Raw genomic sequence first — 16,610 nt, forward strand, 5'->3', positions numbered from 1 at the left:
TCCCGGCGTGCCGGGCAGGGCGCCGGGCGGGTGCCGGGCTCGGAAGGGCGGGCGGGATGTGCTCCGTGCGCGTCCCGGTGCGCGGCTGGCAGGGATGGATGCCGGCGGGTGCCACGGCCCGGGACGGTGCCCGTGCCCTGCCGGGCTCGCACACGCCGTGCATGTGTTCTTGCTCTTTGTTAGACTGTCTTTGGGAAAGTTTCGGGGAGAAGATGCAACTTCTTGGAAGTCGAGTTCTTTCTTCCTTTGTCTCTTTGTTGTTTTTTATTCTTTGAGGCTCTTAAATGCAACATCCAGCTAAAGATTTGGGACGGAGTCTTGTATGGGGGTGCTTTGCCAGCTCTTGGTTGTCGTAAGACACAAAAAGTTTTGTGAAGTTCAATAAAAGTGAAAATTGCCCACACAGGGGCACTTCCTTTTAACACTTTAAAACATACTGTGCACATGGAGTTTGTTTTTCCATTTCATTACATATGTTTATGAAACTACAGACCTGTGAGTTTTATGAATGAAGTGAACCCAGAAAAGTTTTCACATGTAACTTCCACTTAAAATCTCTTGTTTCTGTTTCATTTCAGTTTTTCTGGCTCTCCGTCAATGTATGGCTCTTCGGGAAAACCTTCCTGCTTTATAATCAAGGGCTACAGTATTATTATTTGCATCAGATGTTAGGGGTGAGTGACCTGGACATCACTTTTTGCCCTGGAAATTGGGATGCTTTAGGATGGGATAAGGGGCAGAATGCATTTACTAATCAAAGATGACACAAACTGCCTGTTAACTTTTCAAAGTGGAGAAAGATCAAGTAAGAAATTACTGGTATACTTCTTACAGTCATTTGAGAATAGAAAGTGAACACTGTTGAGAAGAAAAAGAGCTAGTAAAGTGTGGGACAGCTATTCTTTTTCCTCCTCTCTCCCCTCCTGATGTTCCCAGCAGTAGACAGGCTCACAGGAACACAGACGTGCTCAACAAATGACTGAAGCTCCACTTTTTGTCATCAGCACATTAAGCAAGCTATGGACTCATGTTGGCAAATTCTTTCCAATTCAGTTATTGTCATATACATGCTTGCTTTTTAATAAGTCTTAGTTCTTTTCAGTCTTTATCATTCTCATGGATACCCTGTTCTGTGTAAATACACTGTAATTCATGTAACTTTAGTTTTGTTTTCTAATAGTAAATTCTGGATGGTTTAATGAAGATTCAGGTATTTTGATTTAGTAAGGGCAATACCCACAATCAACAGATGAACCCAAAAAGATACTTTGGAGAAGTAAGATACCAGCCTGCTTTGGGAAGTTACCCATTGTAGTAATTTGAGAAAAAACTTCTGTCTAAAATGGCACAGAGTGAGTTAACATCTTTCTGAAAAATGCCCATGGGTTGCTCAGAATTTGACAATCTGGGAAAAAGTGGCTGAATAACATGGTGCTTTGTAACACTATGTCATACTCAGGAATGGATTTCAATAGAAAGTTGACATGGATTAAACACAGATGATGTATGTTCTAATCTGCTGTAGAGCCTCTGGGGTTTATTTTTGGTAAATCCAGGGTATATAGTTTCACATAGCTGATATTGTCATAACTAGCCAGTACCATAAGGTTTTGTTATCTTGCTTGGAAATAAGTTGAGTTGATACAGTTTTCTCCTTTTTTACCTTTCTCCTTATGGTTGATTCAGATGTGTTCAAGAATGAATCTTAGCAAAGATAACGTGTAAAGAAGGGAATGGCAATAATTAGATCCTTCAGGGTGGTGACTTTCTTGACAGAAAAAGCATGAAAACATGTTTAATTTTACCTTAATTTCTAGTGGCTTTGCAGCCCAGTGTATCCATTTGAAAACTGTGTTTGTTCCTGGTGGAGCAAATGGTTTGTTTGTAAAGCGAATGTTCTTGGGTAACTTGTTGGACCAGATTCAATTCAGATGACTCGTCTACCTCATACCAGCTCATCATCTGGTTGGGATCTTTTTTGGTTTTCTCATACTTCAAAATGGAAGACACTTGCAAAGTCACTTAATATGTGTTCAGAACCAGTGAGATGACTCGGGCAACAGATTCCTTGTCTTGGTCAGGACGTGAGGACTAGAAGTCGTGCTTTTGAGTTTGTTAATCATGTCTGCCACTGTGGGAAAAAATACCACAGAATTTAGGGACTTCTAAAATCAGGTTAAAAATGAAGAGCTAAGTCTAAAAGACACTTTTGGTCAAAGTTATTAAACTAATTTTAACATTTTGAAAATACTAAAGACTGTACTTGGAATTCACATTTTACAGTTAATCTAAATATTTTCAGTAGAACCCAAAGTTAGCTTTATCCTTTCTCTTCATTATATCTGTGTGTGCATATTAATCATCGAGATTATTTTGCAAGGGTCAGGAAAACTGAACCCAATTTGGTTTTTTCAGGAGATGACATAAGCAATGCTACAGCTGCAGTTGCCTTCCACAGGGACTTCTTGCCCCTCTTCTTTTTCTCTATTGGCTTGTACAGCCACTGACCCATGGCCCATCTAAGTAACATTCTTCTCTGTTCTATGCATGTGTGAGTGGTTTGCAGAGCCTCTGCACCATTTCTTGGTGTCTAAAGGTTTTGAGATTTAAATTCTTTGTTTATAATTCAACAGATTATATTTTTTGTCTTAACAGATGGAACTATTTAATGTATACCTCCATGACAACTGATTCCATTTTCCAGAGAGCTAACAAAGTTGCCTAAAAGAAGTGGCACTTTTTGAGTTCAAAAAGTTTCTGTTTTTTTCAGTGAGGTCTCCTAAGGAGTTGGCTTTTTTTCTTTCTTAGTATGCTACAATAGGCTATAATTGCCTTAAGAACTTCTGCAGTTGCAGCATGGAAAGATTTACCACAGGTAATTTTGTTGTTTACCAAGTAACAGAATGGAGAACAAGAGGAGTTGCTTTTGGAAATTAGAGTGTGATATGAAATGAGATCTTGGACTGAATATTCTGAGTATATTCAACTGTGCCATGTTTTCATGCACATCTCCTGTCTGATGTGAAGAAGGAGAAAGAATGGGGTTGGTCTTTCATTCAGTGCTCACTGAAGTGATTTACTTCCCTTCAGCTGTCTACAGAAGAACAAGGCTCAGATTTATTCTTTTCTAATTGCATTCTCTGTGATATTGAACAACATACTTTAGGACAGGATTTAAAAATTGTTTAGGTATCTAACTCTCACTCAGTCTTTCAATGACAATCTTTCTGTTCCTTAATTCTACACCTGTAAACAGGCACTAAAATCATGGTGGTGTACTGGAAGTGCAAAGAACAAATAAGTAGAAGGCGGTAGTGTGGTAGGAGGAGGTTGATCAACCTTTTATGTACCAGGAAACTTAGTGTTATTTTGTGTCAAATATCTCTGCTTCACTCAGTTTGACTTCTGCTGATGAAGCCACAAACTCTTTACTGGGCAATCCCTATCCCTGGGAGTTTTCAAAACCTAATTGGGCAAAAAGCCCTGACCAAACTTAATCTGAGTTTTCTGTTGAACATATTTATAACACGGGGTTTGAACAGAGACATCCTGAGGTCTCTTCCAACCAGAATAATTCTGTGGCTACATAAAACTTGCAGTGAAAGTTCACCAGAACCTAGTGAATATAAATCCCTTTCCAGTACTTTTGCTTTGATGAACCATCCCTTTGGATACTGAATTGCTTGTAACTCTGTAGGTCATAGTCTTACAGTATGAATGCATTCATTGACACTGGTTCAAAAACACAATTCAGATAAAAATTCTCATTTTTTTAAATGAATTGATAGATGTTAACTTGTGGTCTTATATTGCTTAAGGAAGAGAAGCCTGTGAAGAAATCCCCAACAGACCTGAATTTCTTATAAAAGAGTTTGGCAAAGAGTAAAGGAATATTCTCATCTTTGTGTTCATGACAGGTTTTGTAGTGTGCAGTAGGTATGAGTTACAGAAAGGGAGAGTCTTAAATTACTTGACTCCAAAATCTTCATTATTAGAGATTTTGGTCTGCTCAGTCAGTGAAATTGTCCAGATTGATTTCTTCACAGACTTCAGGATTTCTCTCTGTATTTTTATCCAACAAGTTTGATTGTGCCTGATCAAAAAAAATCAGTCATGAACTTGGAATTTGCCTTCTAGAACTCAAGTCTCACTTTAACAGCATAGAATGAAATGCTTGTTTCTTGTTGTTTGAGTCCCCTGTGAGCAGAAAGAGCTTTGAGATCATTTTGCCATGCCATGAAGGGTCTCTCCCCATTCCCTCTCTTGTCCCTGCTCAAATAACTGTAATGTAGTCAAATGTTAATGAAAGAGATAAGCTTCTGTGTTTCAGACCAAAGTGAAGAAAATGCATTATCAGAAGGATCTCTTTGGGAAAAGACTGGATAACTGAAAATGGGGCTGAAAAGAAAAAGTGCTGCTTCTCTTTTTTTATCTGTATAGTTTCTGCCTTCTTAGTGTGCAGTATAGTGCATAGCATTTGTCACCTTGGAATATGTTCCAGATGTTCCAGTAGCTTTCATGTCTCTCCTTGCTAGTTTATCATAACGACAGAGATTTTACTAATTGAGACCAAATTCCACTTTCATTGGTTGTTACACAACTACACTGCAACCTGCTTACCCCCCGATGTCTTTGTGTTGGAAGGTGTTGTGTATCTTGATCCTTTGCTTGGAGATTATCAGAGAAGTTGGAAGTTATTACTGTACTCAAGATTAAGTTAGGTGCTTTCTTCAATTTGAATGACTGATTTAAGCAGAAGGAGGAGTACATCCTACACAAAGGCACTGCGTATAAAACGGGAGCATTTAGACGAGAAGAGATGGAAAATCTTCAAAGAATGCCTGTGTTGAGAGTTATAAGTGAACAGGAAGGATACTGATTCTCAGCAGTGCAGGGTAGATGGCCCATACATATTAAAAATATTGCACCACTTAATATAATCTTTGAAGGGCTGCAGTACATGAGATTGGGATTTACAGAGTCCTTCTTTGAAACCTTCCTTCTTCAGGAATAAAAACAAGCCACACTTTTGTAGCAATTTTCACAGGTTCTGGTAGGTTTCCCCTACACTCACATTTTCCTTCTTTTCAGCTGCTTCGTATCTTTGTTGCTAGATCTCCAGCCAGATTTGACAGGCCTAAGGGGAATAATTGCTGTGCATACAGTTCAGTTCTGTCCTACATCTTAGATTATCAGTGCTCTGTTACTCGAGAGAAGGAGTACTCCATGAAGAAAAGGAGGCTGGGTCAAAAGGAGGCATGTTGTGTAGCACAGTTTGTTCCACCTAGGAAAACAACTGACTTTAGCTGCTCAAGTACTGATCTGGGGAGGTGGTCTGTGACAGGTGTCTACAGAGCAGCATGTGGCTTGTTAGTCTTGCCAGAACCTTTCATGGTGCCCTGAACCAAAGAAGAGTGAAAAAATTTAAAGCAAGACTCTAAGAGACAGCATCAAGTGTGATGTCTCTGTTGCACCATGACCTGTTTAGGTTTATTACTTGTAGGTAGTGAAGTCTTGAGAAATTGAATCACATCACTCTCAGGTGTGGAAGGCTTTGCATTATTCTAACATTTTTTTTTGATTCAAGATTGAATTAAAAGGTGAGATATGACAGTATTCATTAAAATCTTCATTTTTCAGGCATGTATCAAATACCAGATTTCTGTGCATAGCAGTTGCAGGTAACATTCATCTCTGTATTTATAACTGATGAACTTCGGGGAATTTTGGGGTACACTGTAAGGTACTTCAGCCCTCAATCTATTACTGAGATCATCTGCCTAACAGAAAAAGCTCCTTTTCCTAACAGAGGAAGCTCATTTTCTCATTTTCATTCTCGCTGACGGCAAGACACAACGAGAAGCGACTCTTCGCTTCTCTGTCCTACTTTGTATGTTGTGTGAGCACAGCCAGGAGTCCATCTGGATTTCTGTGGGATTGTACATCAGACAGGGATAACTGGAGAACTTGCATTCTGGAGCTCTTTATGATGCTTTGGAGAAGGTGGCAATTCCTTTATACTTGTCTGGAAGAAGAGTCTAACCTAGTTTTTAGGATGTGAGTTTGTGGATGGTCCAGTTCCCTCCTATATTTGCCACAGATTTAGTCTGTAAATTTGAGTAATCCTTTAGTTTTTCTATGCCTCTTTGCTCCTCCATGAAATCAGATACCAGTGTATGTTGTACCAGGTAGGCAGATTATGGAAAGAGGTGGTCAAATGCTTGGATTTAGAATCAGCAAAGCGGGATAAAACAGCATCGTGCAGATATTTTGTATGTTGTTTTTTTTTTTCTTTTTGATCCTGCAGAAATTTCACGTGCTAGTAACATGCAGTAACTTTTTTATTTTTTTTTTTAGGACAGTAAAAACTTCAGGAAGAAAATAGGATTATATTTCTCTCATTTCTAAATTACTTAATAAGGATATATATTCCCTTCTAGGCCCAGTGAGTTGCCTTGGAGCAAAAATCATCCTTTATTCTATTATTGTTTAAAAATCCAACAATGTACTGTGTTAATTTGTTACTATGCCTCCCAGGCAATGCAAAGGAAGTTAAGAAAGAGATCTCTTGGAAACCATTTGGAAAGAATTAGTTTCATGGTAATATTTTTAGCTTTTGTACATATATTAAGAGCAAACTTAAACTCTTTTTCTTCTTGCATGAATTTTGGTTCTAAGAATTTCCAAATGTATTTACCATTGTTTGCAAATCAGTCATGGGCTTGTTGCAGGAGATATTGTTGAACCTTATTTCTTCAGGATAAAACCTTACATGAGCCATTGGTAACTATATTTTAATATTTTGAATCATATTTTCTTGGAAGTACCATAGTTAAGTAGTTGTTTGCTGGTTTCTTTTTTTTCTTTTTTTTTCATCTAGGTACAGGTGTTGATACCATTGAATTATAATGAATGTAAGGACATTCTTCCATAGTAATTGCATTGTGAATGGATATTTGCTGTTTGTTAAATAGTGGAGAAAAACAAAGGAAGGTTTGTAGAACAGCCTTTTTCTACGCATCATTGGTGATTCATACTTCTTCAGTTGTTCGGCATTTTACTTGGAATCACAGAATATGCTGAGCTGGAAGGGACCCATCAATCCAACTCCTGGTAGGGCATCCCAAGACATGTGCCTGATACCATGTGCCTGATAGTGTTGTCCAAATGCTTCTTGAACTCCAACAGGAGTTACTTAATTTATTTAACACCATACAGTGTGGAATTGATTCTCTTCCAGACCAAACTATTGTTTTGTTGACTCTTTGTAAGAAAAATTGTTGTCCTTGGTAAAGGAAGTCTTGAATAACTGATGTCATGCCTAGTTTATGTTTAAACTCAAAGACAACATAAATTCTTGAGAAACTAATGATGTATCACATTGGTCATACAACAAAAGTTATTAAAATTTTCAAACTGCTTATTAATGATATTGCAACTTTTTCAGATTTTGGATATTAGTCAACAGATACAAAAATTATTCACTTCTGGAATTTGCATAACATTATTTCTACATAATTCTTGAGTTTTTCAAGTCATGCCCATTTAATCACTGCAGTAGTGTAGCACACCAGTAAGCCCCAATAAAAATTCTTATGTTTTAATGACCATGTTTCTGAAGTTACTGCTTCAATGAGGTGTATAGCTCATTTTTGGCTTCTCTTTTGAGGATTTAATGAAAATAATGACAGTGTTGTATATGCAAACAGTACATTATAGAGACATTTTTCTTTTCATTAAGTCCAGTCTGTTCCAAGGGGTCACTTCCAGTTGGAAGGGTCCAGAGTAGGGAGGAGAGGATGGCCTGAGGTCTGAAGAACATGGCTTATGAGGAAGGAGTAGCAAGAAAAATTCTCATTGTGCAAGTGATCAGAGTGAAGTAACAGATGAAATAGAAGGGAGGTTTTATGTAAGGTAGAAGACTAACAGTACATTGGAAGAAATAGTAGAGGACATCTGGAGAGTGGGAAAGAACTAAGTGATGTGGCTCATTTTAGTCTTATTTTCTATCATTCAGTAGGTTGGAGATGATCTGTTGCTGGGATTTTGGCTGACATTTTGCATGACATTTGCATGGTAGAGAACAAGGTAGAGCACATTTTGTGGGTAATTGCTCCTACTTCTCATGGACAGCTTTTGAAGAAGAGTGCACTTGTGACTGCTCTGTTCTGTGGAAGGTGGTAGGGTCTGGTGAGGAGGTCCCTAGCAGTCAGGTCTAACTAAAAATGTAAAGTAGCTGGAAGAGAAAAAAGGTTTTAAGTGCAGAGCTTGGTTCTTCAGGTAGATTGAACATTACCTTCTGTTTGCCTCCTGGTGCTGTGCCCAGGTATGCTGCAGAGCAAGTGAGGTACATGGATGTTGCTAACTGTGAGAGCAGGCAGTTGTAATATTTTATGGTACTGGTATTTAGAAACCTTTTCATATTGTTGTGCTTGAGATCTTGCAAGATATTCTGAAGTGCAGTATTTGGTTTGCTTTTACTAGCTTATATTTTCATCCATTTCTGTGACACAAACATAAGTCTGTAAATTTTATTTCTTAGTGATAACAAAGATAAGAATATGATAAATGTTTCACAGATTAATTCTTTTTGTCTGAGAAAGTAACACATGCTCAGTTTTTTACATAGAGTTTCATTTTAGAAAGGTAATAAATCTTAAGTAATTTTTATTAGATAATTTGTACCTGTTCAACTCATTCACATTCTTGTGCATTATTTGAGCTATCTTTAATATTATAATACTTTTTTACTAATTTATTCAGGAGTTGAAATACTTGGGGTTTTGAGAACAGTGTAAGAAATAGCCTTCCAGAAATCTGTTGACAGTCTAAAAGCATCTTTTATATAAGCTAGTAAAATGGTAATTCAACCTAATAACTAGGAGAACAATGGCATTTTGCTAACTTTTAAAAATCATAAATGAATGAGATAATATAATGAGATTAGAAATTCAGGTTTATGACATGAAAGTGTGCTTTGTTCATTTATTTGACAAGTGTTTTTGTTCTAATTATGTAAGTTCCAAATATATCAGTGAACGCATTAGTGAAATTAGATTTCATTACAGTTCTAGTTATTGAGCAATTCAACTGATGAAAACCTACTTTCTTTTTGTCCAAATATGGCATTTTTTAATGTGAATGGATGAATTCTTTAACAGTCCTTGAAACACTATGACCATTTCAGTTTGACTGAATCAATATTTTTTTACATCTTTTTGTGGCTTAAGAAAAAATCGTTACACTCCAGTGGCTGTCTACTGTCATGGTAATATATATTTGTTTATAGTGTTTTTCTTATTTAGTTATGTCTGTTGAAGCTTTCAGGTGGTTTCTCAGTGGACCCTAACTGTTGTCTCAGATGTTTTGTTCCATGTGACTTTGGGCACTGATGAGGATATAAGTCTTTTGGTAGAAAGCTGTCATTTATTGCTGACAAAACTAATTTTTCATAACTTCTTGATGCAAAGATGATATCTGTTTCCTTCCCTGTGAGGTCAGGGTAGCACGCTGGTACCGTAGTTTCTCCAGTACAGTAAAACATCATGAATCTCCACTGTTCTGATGTGTCAGGGAGCATGGGAACCATTTGGTTTCACAGCAAAGAAAAAGTGAAGCAGTACTGACACACATACCATTCCTTTCTCCCTGTAATCTAACTCTTGCAATGTTTGTTCAGCTAGGATTGTGTGTTAGCAGAGCTTCGGCATCTGTCCTCAATTTCAACTGCTGCCTCGTCCTGCTCCCGATGTGCCGTGTTCTCTTGGCCTTCCTGCGCGGATCCCAGAAGGTAAGTACTGTCCTCGGAATGCTGCGCTTGGGAAGAGGGCCCTGGTCTCTGCTTAATATAAAAATTATAGAAAACAGTCTGTTGCATCCCTGTTTGTTCTACACTATGTGCTTGCATGGTGCAAGTATCAGACATTCAGTTTAGATTCATGACTCCTTTAAAGACAGGCATTGTCTGTTTTCATTTGACCTGTTGAGAGGGTGGTTTCTTTAGGGCATTTTTGAGGGATGGAGAGTTGTGGAGCTGGAGCTGTAACCTCTGTCTTTCCAAACTCTTATATTAGAGATATATGTGTCCTCTCTTGCGCTTCCTGGTAGAGTTCAACTGAGCCAAACATTGTCTCTAAAAGTATCCTACTGGAGGTGATAGAACTTTCTATAAAAATACCCAACCTGATAAATTTGTTATCATGGGAGAAACAGTGGTTTAGCTTCTTTGTGATTTGCCAGTTGCTTTTACAGAAACATAAATAACGCTTTTGAGGAATATTTGTGTTTGCTAGGTGCTTGCAAATTGAACCTGTGAGTTCTGTTAATCATGTGACAATACCTAGAATATTTTAGATGCCTATAGATGCACATATGTATGGAAATACACCATTCCTTTTGATCTTGCTTATAAATGAGTCAGTGATGCCTTCACAATGCTGGATTTCCTAAATATTAAGGCCAGGGGGTACATTATATACTCTTGACATCTGTGTAATTTCTTCTTTAAGTCCTCAAAATTGTCTCCTTGCCATAATCCAGTAGTTTTTAAATTTAGATACTATGCTTGCAAAGGGGTTAAACTGAGTAAAAACTGAAGCTACTATTATATCACCACAGTTGCTGTTCATATTTTTTTCTTTGCTTTGTTTTGGAAGAGAATGCTTGTATTCTTCTCTTACTAGGTTGCCAGCAAGAAAACCAGAAGGCTGCTAGATAAAAGTAAAACTTTCCATGTGACGTGTGGTGTTACAATATGCATCTTTTCAGGTGAGATCTTACTGTGCTCAGCAGCAGCATGTTTTGGAAGCATGTTGATGCAGTATTTTGAGGTTTTTCTGCTGCAGTACATTTGGGGGTAGTCTTGCTCTGTGCTTGCTTGTCTTAAATTGTAAATTCTTTCTCGAATGTGTGTGGGTTTTGATTCATTTTTTTGCTTTAAACACATGGGAATACATTCTAGTGTCAAGCCTTTCCTTAAAATGCCAGTTTCTTAGAAGACAGGTATGTGAGATCAGGTCAAAATCTGCTATTTGAAGTGAACCCTCATTGTGCCTGAGGAATGTGAGTGAAAAAGCAGGGCTTACCTGCAGAGGAGGGAACAGCAGAGACAACTACCCAGTTTGGTGAAGAAGAAATACTCTTGGCTGGACACCTTTGAATGTTGTCTCTCAGCTGAAGCATTGCAGTACAGAAATCATTGCTCTAGTGTTAAAAAAAAAAATCCTAAAATACATACAGCTTTCTGTCATTGATATTTGTAAGCTGATTTACTCTTGAAAAATAATTAAGAATTCCTTAGTCCCTGGTATATCTCATGCAGGTGATGTGATTATATCTTGGCACCTGGGTGGCCACAGGGAATATACATCATTTGTTTACAGATCCTCAGTTTTACTCAGTTTTTTGGGTTTTTTTAGTCTTACATGTTGCTGCTCATCTGGTGAATGCTCTTAACTTCTCTGAGAACTACAATGAAGAATTTGTGACCCTAAATGCAGCAAACTATCGTGGTGAGGTGAGCCAGCTTTCCTTTCATATGTTGGTATTAAGCATATAATTTAAATATATGAATATTTGTGTATTCAGTGCCATTGTGTGATCTACACAGTGCTCCTGTTTTGTGCGCTGAAAACTCACCATCATGTGTATTCCTGTGGATTTTATTTATTTCTCTGGACAAAGCATATATTAAAGCCAGCAAGGTTCAGTCCTGTTTGATTATTAGATGGAGAATGCAATCATCAAAATTTTTCACCTTGCACCTTGTTCTCTTGCTTCTCTTCTGCTTCCCTCTGTTCCTTGTGTGGGCTTGGTAAACACATTTCTGCTGCTTTTTGGGAAAATTTGTTCTGCATTTCCACTATTTACAATACAGTGAGATTTGGAACTGATTTTGCATTTTTCAGCTGCAGTGAATGCATATATGAGTATATATGCAAGCATGGAATTAGTTGTCAACATAAACTAATTTCTACTTGTGAAATACTTGATCTGTGTGCCTTGTCTGACTGTGGTGCAGATCTCTTGCAGGAGTATCAGATTCCTAGTCCCTTGGCCAGGTGCTTACTTGTGTATTTGGCACTGGAGAGATATTTGCAGATTTTAGAATCAAGACCAGAGTCCAGCACCCTTTCTTCTTGGGCTACAGTCAAGTTCTCACTTGTTTGTGTTCATTCTAGTGTCCGGTCTGCATTTATTTTCTATCAGTTTCATTAGGAAATATTTAGAATGACCCTATCACAGCTGCATCGTTTGCTGGAAAAAGAGAGCTTGGCTCAGTCCAGGCTCATAAGGACCAGCAACCAAGATCTTCCACTCCCTGGGTGAATGATCTAATCACTGAGCTATTCAATGGCAGACAGACATGCCAACACCAACTATTGTGCTTAGCTTCTGGGTTGATCTGTGTGTCTGCTTGTGTTAGGAGTGGTCTGATAGACTTCCCTTCATCAGGAACATCAGCAGGGCTTGCCTCAGGCAAGATAGTGCCAGGGTTCTAAGCCTCTTCTAAGCAGCCTTAGGAATTTTGCAATAGAAAACGGAGACAAGGGCAAGTTTTTTAGGAACTCTAAGATCAAAATTCCTGAATTTTAGGTACCTTAGTAGCTCTTGCACTTTTGTACTTGAATCCAAATCCTACTTATATCCCTTTTGAAACTGTGGTGGACAGTCTGGATGCTGCTCTCGTCTTCTCTACCTGGGTACACACATCTGGATGCAGACAAGGTCAGAAAAAGGACACTTCATTTTTCCTGACCTGTATGAAAACTTTTCGTGTCCCCTCACTACATTTTACTGCAGGTTTAAGTAAGAGTTTTCCAAGCAGTGAAGACAAAATATCTTGAAGTATAGGATCTGGGGAAGCAAACCGGTTTTCCTGATGTTGAAATATCCACTCTTCCTTTCACATGTGGTGAAGGACACAGGAGCATCTGTCAGATCCTTTGTTTTCAGTCTTGCTTCACTAGGGTCCACTGGAAAGGTCTTGGTGATGTAGCTGGCAATCTTACATTTAAATTCAAAACCTCCCTCTTCTGCTACACTCTGTCCTCCCAAAGGGATGAGGTAACTAAGTAAAGTTAAGCTTTCAAAAAACAATTATCTGTAAAATTATCTGAATCCAGATTATAGATCAGAACTATCTTTGCTGGGGGAATGCAAAGGCTAAAGGTTTAGTTTCTGTTGAATTAAAGTCAATGTAAACTGTTACTGAATCCATTCCTGCTTCCAGATTTAGGGACTGCATGTATCTTAAAATGTGTGAGCTTCAGGGGCTACTTACTATTTTAAAATTATTCATATTATAGATACAAAATATCTTACATTGGTTTTATTTGTTTTTGCTTTTTCAGGACCCAAGGAAACTACTTTTTGCAACTGGTAAGTCCTGCAAAACTGAATGAGAAAATTTTTCTGCTTATCATGGTCACTGTGCAGACAAGACTTCTTTTGTTCCTGTATTGGAATGCTCCATTTGTTGTATCAGCTATCTGGAGTTGTGTTCTTTGTGTTAATATAACCTGGGTTTGCTTATCCAGGAGGCAGGAGTTACATAAGCCCAGTAGTAGGATGAGCAACATCTTCAAATCTGTTGTTGTACAGATGAGTCAGCAGAATTCCATTAGTTTCAAACAGAGATTCTCCCTAATATTAAAGCCAAAGTCCTAAATGATCCAATTTCTAGAAAAAGAAACATAACAGAAAACTAGTCTTTTTTGCCTCAGCTGGTTTATTTAAGGGCTGGTTGGGTTTCTGAGCAATCTAAACTGTTACATGAGAATTAGCTTCAGCACTCATTCAGAATAAATAGACAAAGACAATTTTGGTGCAGGAATTTAGAAGGGGGCAATGTTTGGGTATGGAGGGGCAGGCTGAGCTGTAGCGCTTCATGAGCAGATAAAGTTCCTTCCTGATGCCATCACCCTTTCTCCCTTATTTGGATCAAACACAAAAATCCTGACTTGGCAGCATTTAGGGCACAGTCAAATCAAATCTATGAACACACAGCGATGATTCTAGGTTTGTCAATCCCAATAGGTGTGCTGGAATTAACAGTTGGCACACCAGTGTTTCCCAAAAACCCTAGGGAAGGTTTAGATCACTTGAGAGTAGAGGAAGGGAGAAAGTGAACTGACAAAAACTGAGGTCAGAGTTATCCTAAATTTAAAATTACTCTGTTCACTCCCTGTCCTAATGACTGGTAATTAACATGTACTGTTTGTGCTGAAGGAGTGCCCAGACAGGGACCAAGATTTTGCTGCACTGAGAGCTGTGCAAATAAGCAAAAAATCCCTAGTTTCTTCCCAGATAGTTCAGAACAGCAAACAGAAGGAATAAGGAATCAGAATGATTTATAGAGTGATGACGGCTTTTTAGATTAGTCCAGGAAAGAACCTTCTTGTATAAGGGTGTGAGGCAGACTGTGGGAGGAACAAGTACTCAAGATTATACTTAGAGAAGGAAAGGAGAGTCAGGGACAGGGCGGAGAGGAAACACTAAAAATGAACTGATAAACTGGGGCAAGACTATGAGTGATTTCATTTTGATGGAGAAGATAATTGAAAAACTGGACATAGAAGGTGACCTCTGGCTTGAGTGACAGTGTAGGCAGCTGAATCAAGTGCTGTACTGCAATTGCATTTGAGGTATTTGTTCAGAGTTGAGATTCATTGCACACTACACATCAAATCAGATTGAGAAAAAAGAAATTAAGAAGCAGGCAGTGGACAGAATGCATATTTTTTTATTGCAACTGATTTTAATTGCAATCTTTTCATGAAGGAGTGAAATAAGGTTTTTTTATGCAGTCCATGACAAAGCTTCCATTGGTTGTAGGGCTGTAAAAACTGAGTGAGGTGTGGTGTGTAAGATTTGGATATCAGACTTTTCAATGAGTGGGTATTGAGAAGTTTATAAAAAGATAAGATTTGAGATTATCTCTCCTTCGACTTAAAAAATACCTGAGGATAAACTAGTTCTGATACAAGTCTTCATTTGAGCAGATGAGTCCAATCGTTAATATTTTTAACCTTTCCTTCTCAAGTGCTGGCTGCAGATCACTCTCACAGACCTTGCTCTATGGGCAACAATTTCAAGCGTAATACAATGCCATGGAGAGTAATTTCAGGCTCTTCCTCATTCCAGAATGAAATGGGCTGGCAAAAAATTGTAGTGACAGCTTGCATAGCAATTCATTTGCTTGAAATTCTGTCCCTGAGCAGGTTTTTAATTGTCATGATCAACAGAGTGTAGTGTTTGGAATAAAAAAGAGACAGAATCGTGTACAGTCAGTCTTGCAAGTAAACTGTGTTTGTTCTTAGTTACTTGCTTAGACACAGATGTCACAAGCAAGAGATGACAGGAGCAAGACAAATAGGAAATTGGGATGCATGGTGAATGCAAGGAAAAAGGTATTTTTCTTTGGGAAGGTGGGAAATTATACAAGAACTCCTCTTTCCTATCTGGTTTGGTATATGAGTTGTCCTCAAGAGAAAATTATATTCAAGAGTTTGATTGAATCATGATTTGTATGTCTAATTCCACTTTATTTAAAGGTCATAGTAGACAAGTATACCTCTTCACAGTTCAAATGTAAGTTATGTCCCTTTTAGTTCCAGGTCTGACTGGAGTCATTATGGTGTTAGTATTATTCCTAATGTGTACAGCTTCCACGTATGCCATCAGGTAAGATGTTATCTGATCATTATGCTGAAAAATGCCATTTCCACAATCATATTCTTCTCCTGACTAAAGTATTAAAAATACCAGTTTTCTTGTCCTGTTTTTTTCCTAGCTTGCAATAAAATCAGCACAGGGAATTTTGTATGAAAACACTTACAAGACCTGATAGAGTTGCCTTCTGAAAAAATACTATTTAATGAGTGTGCTGAGTTAAAAATGTGAACCTTTAAAAATTTAAATAGTTCATTTATTCCTGGTTGTAGGGGAGGCAGTAAACTCAGCAAATGGGAAGTTCTGTCCAGTACATAAATTAAGTCCAGTGGAAGAAAAATAAGATATTATTGTTATCTTATTTATTTTCACCAATTAATTGTAACAATAAATTATAACAAAAAATGTAACAAAAACCACAAACTAAACAAAAAAAAAGAAACAAACCCCCAAACTATCAGCAACAAAACAAACAGACACAAAATTATGCTACTGAAGTACATTCTACATGTTGCTTTTAAGAGCTCTGCCTCTGGTTGTCAGATATATTCTTTTTAACGTTAATTATACCAAACAGCAATGCAGTATTGGCTCAGAGCAGCTGCTGGGTTTTCTAAAAGTTTGGTCCTTTGGTGGGTTGACATTCTGTACCAATGTTAATGAACACATATGACAGGACCTGTGAATAGGCACCATGGGTGGGGGAGGTCTAGCCCAATGTTGTAGTCTTTTTAAGGCTTGGATTCTGCAATTGATGGTATAAAAATAACCCCCTCATTTTCACAGAATTTGAATTCACAGTGTGTCTATGTAAGTGCATCACCTCAATTCAGCAAACATGGAAGGATATGTTAACTATGTATCTTCAAACCTTAATGGTGCTCTACTGATGTGAGTTAGATATGTGGTTATGAACTTTGTTGAACTCTGTCTTTCAT

At 37.9% G+C, this 16,610-nt stretch overlaps 1 protein-coding gene across 3 annotated transcripts in view; it reads left to right on the forward strand.

Annotated features, from left to right (window-relative positions):
* Nucleotides 1–16,610, forward strand: part of NOX4 (NADPH oxidase 4) — a 110,050-nt gene that overhangs the window by 254 nt on the left and 93,186 nt on the right. Inside the window, exons 2-7 of one of the 3 annotated variants that reach the window (XM_005516181.3) lie at nucleotides 579–674; nucleotides 9,680–9,790; nucleotides 10,683–10,767; nucleotides 11,418–11,515; nucleotides 13,353–13,380; nucleotides 15,612–15,684. In XM_005516181.3, coding sequence (XP_005516238.2) covers nucleotides 579–674; nucleotides 9,680–9,790; nucleotides 10,683–10,767; nucleotides 11,418–11,515; nucleotides 13,353–13,380; nucleotides 15,612–15,684 — 491 coding nt within the window. Of the gene's footprint in view, nucleotides 1–578; nucleotides 675–7,032; nucleotides 7,114–9,679; nucleotides 9,791–10,682; nucleotides 10,768–11,417; nucleotides 11,516–13,352; nucleotides 13,381–15,611; nucleotides 15,685–16,610 lie in introns of those variants that run through there. The other 2 variants (XM_014250191.2, XM_088051089.1) reach the window with 2 other exon arrangements.

Source organism: Pseudopodoces humilis, chromosome 2 (assembly GCF_049639895.1).
Source record: "Pseudopodoces humilis isolate 2021_Gansu_Grassland_sample_001 chromosome 2, ASM4963989v1, whole genome shotgun sequence".
In the NCBI taxonomy this organism is placed as follows: domain Eukaryota; kingdom Metazoa; phylum Chordata; class Aves; order Passeriformes; family Paridae; genus Pseudopodoces; species Pseudopodoces humilis.